The 9,165-nt window shown below is 33.8% G+C and overlaps 1 protein-coding gene across 1 annotated transcript; it reads left to right on the forward strand.

Annotated features, from left to right (window-relative positions):
* Positions 1-119: 119 nt before the first annotated feature.
* LOC144958700 (ubiquitin-conjugating enzyme E2 G2-like) lies at positions 120-8,851 on the forward strand. The gene is made up of 5 exons (XM_078890843.1): positions 120-320; positions 3,196-3,277; positions 4,172-4,290; positions 5,510-5,650; positions 7,895-8,851. The coding sequence occupies exons 1-5, from the start codon at positions 278-280 to the stop codon at positions 8,005-8,007; spliced, it is 498 nt and encodes a 165-aa protein (XP_078746969.1). The 5' UTR covers positions 120-277; the 3' UTR covers positions 8,008-8,851.
* The last annotated feature ends 314 nt before the right edge of the window (positions 8,852-9,165 follow it).

The following is a 9,165-nucleotide window of genomic DNA, read 5'->3' on the forward strand; positions in this document are numbered from 1 at the left end:
ATTACGACTATAGTAACTGAATGTAATTTTCTCTTTCTATTTTCTACGAATGTAAAAAATAACGTCAGTGTGCCAAGGGACTGAACTCCGAAATTATTTGCTGAAATGTCAATAAAATCCTTCGGTATAACAACTCAGTTTTCGGTGAATTACCCTAGTAGGGAGCAACATTTTATTTCTTCCTTCTGGTTGCTCGAAGTGATATTTTTGCCGGTGATTTTGAATTTTAAAAAGAGGAAAAGAACCAGATAAATTTTCCTTTCAAAGTCCATGAGACATGGCTGGAGCTGCTTTGAAAAGGCTGATGGCCGAATATAAACGTAATGCTGATTTTTTTTTTTTAAATTTTTAATATGAAAATTAAAATGTTGTCATTTTAATTTTTTAATTTATTAGGCCTATTTATTATATGCTGCATACAACAAATAAATATTTATATAGACAAATAGGCTTTTTAAAAACATTTAATATGATAGCTTACTTTTAGATCAAGGATAAACGGTTCTCACGTTATTGTTATTGTTATGATGATTTTACTCAAACTCAAATTACTCAACTCAAAATCTGTGGACAGCCTCTCAATAACCTGACTACTAATTGAAACACGGAGAAAGGAGGGTTGGTCACTGGTGGTCAAAATTCAACATACTGCGCTGCCTTCACTTGATGAAATTTGGCATAGACATAGATAAATTATAAACGAATTATGTTACTCTATGTAGATATATGCATTTTCTCAATTTTGAAAAATATTACAAAAGTTTTAAAATAACATAATCTTTATCAAATTATAATTTTTGATATAATGTGCCTACATTGATTTCTATCACAAAGCTTGATCTCTGCTCTTTAAAATGATACCAGAACTGTTCAGAAACTGAAAAATAATGTTAGGTACTTTGGTAAAAAATTCAAATTGGATTGAGCTCAATGAAACCTATATCATTTTAAAGTGCTTTTCAACACGATTCTAATGATACCAAAATTGTGAAAATCAGATAAGCAGAAACAAAGTTATGTTAGTTTAAAGGCTGAAAAATGGTCTTCTATTTGCCTTTGTTATTTACTGACGGACTTTGTGACCTGAAAATTGTTGCATTTCGGTAGTAACCACCATTTGGATTTCAAAACTGGTCTAAAATGGCCGCTAAGATTTGAGTAAGGATTTTACTGGAACGAATTTCATGGATGCGGTATACCACTTTGCCCTGAATTTAATTTTATAAAAAAGTTAGATGTTAAATAAACGTGCCAGCATGAAATTTTGATTTACCAAGTTCTAATCTTTTAATTATCCAAAGCTAAACTATACCCTATTTTATCCATAATCAAAAGTTATACTAAATTGTCATTGATTTTAAAATAAACTACACCAAACGATAGAGTAATTTCTCCTGAAGAAAATAAGACATAAATCATTAAAATCCATCCATAAACAAAAAATCTATGGAACTTTTTCTGAGACCCATCACTCAAATGTCCAAAAAATCGGGTCACAGCCACTAGGCCATTTATCGGCTCCTGCTTGAGGGCCAAATGGACGTTTACCAAAGTACCTAATAATGTAACGGTGAATGTGAAATTGTGTTATTCAAATTATAACCCAAACCAGCGCTTCACTTCTCCAATGGATAATCACCACCTGTCTATAGGCTAGAATCAGACTACCTAGATATACAGTGCAACCTCTGGATAACGACACCCCTGAATAACGACAACCCCTGGATAGCGACATTGACCTCTGGTCCCGAATTTTTTGCTATATGTCATTAGTAATAAAAAACCCAAAATAACGACATACATTTTAGTAAAACCCCTGTTTAGCGACATCGTTATAACAATAGTTGCCAGTTGATGTTGATGATTAATAGCATTGCCGTCTCATAGTCTAAATGCCTTTTTTCCCTCTCCCAATGCCAATGAGATTGCTTTGTTACTGACCAATCAGAACACATGTTTACTACACTCTGTGGAATCAGCGCTTGCTTACAGCAAAAGAAGTTTATCAGTGGATGGTACTCTCAAGGGTCCATTAACCGTCCATGTTAGCTACCTGTCTGAGGTCGGTTGAGGTTTACTGATATCAGGCAATGCTGTGTCCAATGGGGGGGGGGGTAATTAAAGATATTTATGGTCTTTTATACGTAATAATATGTTGAAATAGCCAGGAAAGCAGTAACAGCCTCTTTCACTTTATTATTTTCATTTTAAAAATTAGTTGTTCCGCTAAGCATCAGTCCACATCGGATCTTAGTATGATTAATACCTAGTTTTTGTTGTTTTGTTTTTTTGTGGTTGGGGGGGGGGTGTTTTTTGTTTTTGTTTTTGTTTTTATTTAGTTCTACTATTCTAATTTTTAAGTTTTTGTAAGTTTTGGTGCACATAAAAAAGAATCTTGGTAATATTCAAATATCATCAGCAGTATCGTATGGATTTGATTTAAATTAAAATCAAAACTAGATGTGTGCATCTATGTTCTTGTGTGGACTTATCATAATATTGGTAATTGATTTTCTTGCTTTATTCTTAGTTTTGTTAAATGGCATTCAAGCAATGCTTGTGATCAAAACAAAGACAATACACATTTGAAAGTGAAAGCGAAACTGGTATAGATGTACTGCAGTTGACGTCACTTAGATCTTTGTTTATTGTTTTTTGCCATCCGTGTTTATGAGTAATTCTCACTAAACTGTATTAGCCAGACTGTAAACGTTCAAGGTTACACATGGTTTTGTTTGTTAGTCCGTTATATTTCCAGAGGGCAATGTTGTTTCTTAGCCAAGCGCATAGCATCTAAACCCTTTGTAAACAGGAGAAATACTAATTCTAACGTTTTTTGGACATGTTTTCTCTCAGGCACTGTATTCACAGGTCTCATCATGCCCCCCTTTTCCGCCATCTTGAAAACCCTAGAATAATGACACCCCTGGATAACGATATTGCCCGGCCCGGGCAATGTCGTTATCCAGGGGTTGTACTGTAGTATATAGGCATAGGCAATAGGGGTTGCTGTTTGCTCAGTTGATATAATAATAGTCTAGCACTGCTTCACAAACAAAGGGACCAAGATCGTTTTGGGGTGCAGTCAAGATATTTTGTTATGAGAATTTATTACACGATATCCCCCCTCCTCTCCCTCACCCACCCAAGAAAAAAGATAATTGTAAAGTTTGGATTATGATTTTGTGTTTACAGAGCTGACTTTAAATCCCCCAGAAGGCATTATTGCAGGACCTGTTGATGAAGAAAATTTCTTTGAATGGGAAGCATATATCATGTAAGTTATATCACAATTTAAGCTGTTTTAGTTTAATGAAACAAGCCTGCCAAGCTGTATTATTTCTTATATTTTAATACACTTTGAGATCCAAAATATGATAATATGGGAATGTTGATTAAAATATGATGGAAAAAGTCAACAGTTTGTAACAAAAAGGGGGAAATAATGATAAAAGTGGAATAGTTGAAGTCATTAAATGTCATTTCCACCTCGATGACAACCTGAGTAGCCAGACAAATGATTATCACAGGCATTACAGGATTTTCCTACTAGCTTGATAAGACTCCATAAATCAAAAAATGTTAAAATTAAAATTTTGGATGGTTGCAGTTGTTGAAAATATGATTTTTAGGAAAGAATATAAAAAACTGAACATTAATATTCGGAAAAGTATTATAAATCTTTTCAAATGGTTTAAGTTGGTTGGCAAGTCTTTGAAAATTGTATTTTACCCTATGGAAGATGCTTGGATCGAGAATAATTTAATGATCTCATTTTCTTCTCTTTATTTTGCTGATATAACTTAAGCAATGTAAAAACTCAAAGGTAAACAAGTAATGGAATAAGAGCTAATCAACACAATGTTTTCTCCAATACAATGCCAACAAATAAAAGAAACCCACAAATTTCCGATCAGTGATCAGGAATCGGGATTGTCAAGACATAACGCAGATTAAGGCCTACAAACTCGGTCTTTGTTTATTTCATTTTTCAAAGATTTTCTTAGTTAGTGTCTCATTGTTCCATGACTTTGGTTGCCTTCCCTCTTGACCAAAGAGCTCAAGCTTTAAGAGAGGTCTTCATTACTTAGGCTACACGACTACAAAAAGGACAACTATAACAATATACTCATCACCTTCGTTTTTTTTCGATAATTTTTTCTCATCACAGGGGACCCCAAGATTCTTGTTTTGAAGGGGGTGTGTTTCCTACTCGACTGACATTCCCATCCGATTACCCACTCAGTCCCCCCAAGATGAAATTTACATGTGACATTTTTCACCCAAACAGTAAGAAATTTAAAAACAATAATTCTCTATTTTGTTGTTTGTTTGATTTTGATTGTTAATCTTTTTTATTTTTGAGATATAAAAAAATAGCCTCTATTTTATCGTTTATTTTATTTTACTTATTAATTCTTTTTTATGTTGAGATTTTTAAACTTCAATTTTATATGGTTCAAAGTCCTTTCTTTTTTTTCAACCCCCTCAAAAATATGTTGTTTTTTTTAAAGCCTGATGTTATATTTTTTTCATCATCAAATTGTGAAATCATTGTTTCATGATTTAATGGGAAAGTTAAACTTCAATTTTAGTAACTAAGATACCGTAATGACTCACAAGGTGATGTTAAGATTATGAATGTTTGACCCCCAGACATGGAACAAGCTCACCAACTATGTACATTAAGCAACCACACTCAGAATGTTCAACTATTTGATAATGCATCTTTTTGTCATTGCATTTGTCAAGACATTCCTACTCCTATTATTGTGCTTACTGACTATAATATTTTGATTCATGCAATATTATTTTCAGTTGTATTGTGTTGATTTTGCACCCAGAGTCATCAAGCCTAATGGGCGTTGATGCACATGTTCACTGTTCACGATTATTAATATTATTATTATTATTATTTATTGTTATTATCATTATTATTATTATTATTATTATTATTATAGCGGGTGGTTGGATGGGAGCATCACCCTTGAATCATATACCTATGATGTTCGCATGGGTGTACGATCCGATAGTGATGTCGTTTCTTCTTCTCTTTACTAGCCTATCCTGCTTCTTTGGTTTGTGATTGTATTTTTGACAGGGGATATTTTTTTTTCTGTAAATCTTCTGCCTGTTTGTTCTTGGTTATTTATAATTTAGCTTATGATGTCTTTAGGTTATGATTTTGATTTACATTTGTACTATTTTTGTTAGATTGCTTGTTTTTTTTGTTTCAGCGGTCTCTCATATAACCTCACTTGTGTTGGAAGAGACCTAAAGCAACAAACAAACAAACAAATATTATTATTATTATTATTATTATTATTATTATTATTATTATTATTATTATTATTATTATTATTATTATTGTGATGAATCAGAACATCTCAACATTTGAATCAAACAATAAATGAGAAATTCTGAAAATGGGAAATATGTTATTTAAAAAAACCCACATAATATAAGGAAAATGCCCTTTTTAAGATCCTGCAAAAATTTGTTTTCTCAGTCTACCCAGATGGTCGAGTTTGTATCTCCATCCTACATGCACCAGGAGATGACCCTATGGGATACGAGACTAGTGCAGAAAGGTGGAGCCCAGTGCAGAGTGTTGAAAAGATTCTCTTGTCTGTTGTCAGCATGTTAGCTGGTATGACTTACACATATGATAAACCTGACGAATACCCCCAATTAAAATCCTACCATATACTATAAATATCTTTACCAAGTACATATATCACATCTCACTGTGCTCAGGGGTAAAATAAGTAACTGGTCGTTAACAGTGTTGTCTCTGTAAAAAAAAAAAAAGTTGTACTAACAGGTCTAACATGTTTAATTGTTTCAGCTATAGTTATGAGTAATATAATTAATTACTAAAAGGCCCTTTACTTCAGCTGTAGCATACCCTTATTCATTGTTAGCGTGTTTGCCAGTATAACTGATGAATATAACACACGTTTAATGGTACTGAACATTTACTATACAGTTTTAACCTTTATACAAATATCTCAACAAAATCTAAATATCAGCCTGAATGAGACATGTTTGCACTTTACACTGAATTATAGATCAAATGAACGTTTCGGGTTTCCCCTTTATCAACAAAACAGGATGAATGGAACACCACAGATGAATGAGATAATGTGGTAGTGGCGTAGTTAAGATGAATAAACAAAACATTGGTTGGCAGGAAATAGAATTCTCCTTTGTAAGGAAGGACAAATTAAAATAGAATACTAGATATTTCTAAAAGGTGCGTACCTTATAGTGAGATCAAATATTATAATATTGGATCATCTGCTAGAACTTTCATGTCATTAATTTTTTTTTCCTAAGTAGGAGACGGTCAGATAGATGAGTTTTTGTTGGGGTTTTTTTTCAGTTCTTTTTTCATGTAAATCATATCCCAAATGTGTGCTATCGTTAGGTATCGATGTGTTTATTCCTCTGCAATCTGAATATAATATCTTTCTCAGAGGGCATCTAAGGATTAAGGCTTATGTATGGATGGGATTTTAAAGTAGTCCTACACTTGATACAGATGAGATTGCTCTTGGGAACTTTTTTTTTTTTCAAACAGTCCCTGCTGGGTGGGGATCCTGACCTCCCATAGTGGGCGGGGAGGTACATGCTTTGTCTTCTATCCCCCCATACCCGTTTCCCAATTGTTTCCCGTCATTGTCTTGGAATGAGATTACTTAGTTTTGTCCTGATCCTTGCCGGAGCTCCTTGGCAGGGAGGGAAACAGTCGAATGTATAGTTATAGTTTTGGGAGATTATTTTTTTTTCCTTGTAAATCATCTCTCTGTTATACATTGTATTATGTTGAGTTTACATATTATATTATATGATTGGTAAACATGTGAGTGTATTCCTCTTAGTTGGGACCTGTGCTTGTGTCTGGATGAGACTTTTAGGTGATCTCAAACTAAGTACATTGGTGGTATGATCTTGGAATCTACATCTGATCCCTATTTGTTCCCAGTTCCCCTATGTCTTACTTTTTCTTGGGTGCTTTAATTGTAATTCTATAACTTTTAACTATCCCATTTTCTTCCTTTTTACTGGCGCTGATATAACCTAAATGTGTTGCAAGCGCCGTAAAACCCTTAAAAACAAAACAAACAGTCCCTGTTACCTTTTACTTTCTCTCAGTTGCAGCAATCCAGGTCTAAAATCCCTTGAACATGTCATCATCTTTCTTTCTACTGGCATAGACATGACCTAATAGTGTAGCAAGAAGTAGAAAATTTCCAAAAAATTAAATAGTTTAATTTTGGGTAAAGAATGCTTTACTTTAACTCTATCCTTAGAAATTATTTTCAGCATTATTCCCGAAATGCCATACTTCCTCAACACAAAGATTTATTTTTTTTACACTCAAACTTAAAAGCAATAAGGACATCCATACTAGACATAATTTGTTCAATACGACGAGCTTTACAAAACAGCATGAAGTCCTTATAGACTTCACAAACATTTTTCTTCCGTCCAATACTTTCTTTGTTATAGTGGAGTCATTCTTTCTAAGGGTGTGTCCAATATCCACCTCCATCGTCTTCTTCCTGTTTCTTTCTCCCACTGGTTTCTGCTGTGTTCTTTTCCACACTTCTTCATTTTTAATTCTATCCATCCATTTTATTCTGAGTAGCTTACGCATGCACCTGTTTACAAAAATCTGTGCCCTCCTTATATATGCCTGTGGTGCATTCCAAGTTTCACATCCGTACAGTAGGACAGACTTCACGTTTGAGTTGAAAAGTCTTAGCTTTAGTCGAAGGGAGATAAGTCGTTAGTAAGGAGAGGGTTAAAACATGGCATTTTGTCAAGCATTTAAGAAACTTGATATGTGAAACGTCTGTTGTATTTATAAACTCCTTGTTTTTTTCAGAACCCAATGATGAAAGTGCAGCGAATGTCGATGCGGCAAAGACGTGGCGAGATGACAGGAAAGGATTTGAGGAAATTGCAAATATAGCGGTGAAGAAATCGCTTGGCTTCTAGGATTGGTGGATGATTGCATATAAATTTTATTCATTATTAAGAGTTGTTGGGAATTGTGCTGGCCACAATGAGTGAGAAAAGCTGTTTTAAAATGCTCTGGAAGTGGAGTTCAAAAGTGCCTATAAGAACAGATATTGATATAAGTTTTAAGAATAAAACTTGTCGAAAGGCTCATACAAAAAGAAGTGAAATAGATAAAAAGATATGTTCTGTTCTTGATAAAATATGAAAAAATAAATCTAAAGATTAAAATAAGATTAAAATATTGTGGTTGTTGGTAGGTTAGTTAATAAGTCTGAGATCTATCACCTGAAAAGTAGTCCTTAAGAGCCATTAGGCCCATCGAACCGGAGTTTATCTGGCTTTCTATAGTGTGAAACAGACAATAAAAATTGCTTGCTATCCTTTGGATAGGATGATAGTCTATTGTAAAGTACTTTCCACCAGGTCTGAAATACCCAGGTATCCATTAATTTCTGGGTGAATAGGGAGTCAGTTAAAAATCTCAATGGCACCAGGGATTGATTTTGGTAACTTTTCGTGGGTAGTGAGTGCTCCACCAACTGAGCTATATGGAACCCCAGATCCAATGCCTACTGTGCAGAAGTGTCGGAATAAACAGATTATTTTAGTAATAATAATAATAATAATAATAATAATCTTTATTGTCCAGATAAAAGGTATTTCATGTGAGGTAAACAATGCTCAAACAGTTTGGTTCACGGTATGAACATCAACACATTTACAGATTTTGGTTGAAATTCGAGAGAAAATACAGATTCTGGTTTTAATGGTCGCCTCCTTTGTTTTAAGGAGATGATAGGATGGGGGGGGGGGGGGGGGGGGGGGGGGGGGTCAGGAGATGATATTATGATTTAGTAAAGCTTGGCTTCATTTTTGTTAGTAAAAAGTTGTAAAATGTTTTGTTTTTTTTATTTTTGTCACAATGGAAACTTGGCCTTGTCATCCCATATTTTAGCCCCTCTATAATGATATTTTTTTGGTCATTAATTTTACTTGCATCAAACTTTGCAGAGAATACTAAATCATTTACATCGGGTAATGAGTTAAAAGGTAAGTTGATAAAACTTCTTTTTTACCAACAATTATCATCAAAATTTATAATTTTCTCAGAAATGATATGTCATAGATAAGGGG

This window comes from Berghia stephanieae, chromosome 13, assembly GCF_034508935.2.
Source record: "Berghia stephanieae isolate SIO BIC M18660-M18661 chromosome 13, UCSD_Bste_1.3, whole genome shotgun sequence".
Lineage (NCBI taxonomy): Eukaryota > Metazoa > Mollusca > Gastropoda > Nudibranchia > Aeolidiidae > Berghia > Berghia stephanieae.

What these genes read in the sequence shown, in the direction of transcription:
- LOC144958700 (XM_078890843.1), top strand. Translation starts at nt 278, where the DNA reads ATGGCTGGAGCTGCTTTGAAAAGGCTGATGGCCGAATATAAAC. An exon ending in GCTGATGGCCGAATATAAAC is followed by an intron (nt 321 to 3,195) that starts GTAATGCTGATT and finishes TTGTGTTTACAG; the next exon opens with AGCTGACTTTAAATCCCCCA. An exon ending in GAATGGGAAGCATATATCAT is followed by an intron (nt 3,278 to 4,171) that starts GTAAGTTATATC and finishes TTCTCATCACAG; the next exon opens with GGGACCCCAAGATTCTTGTT.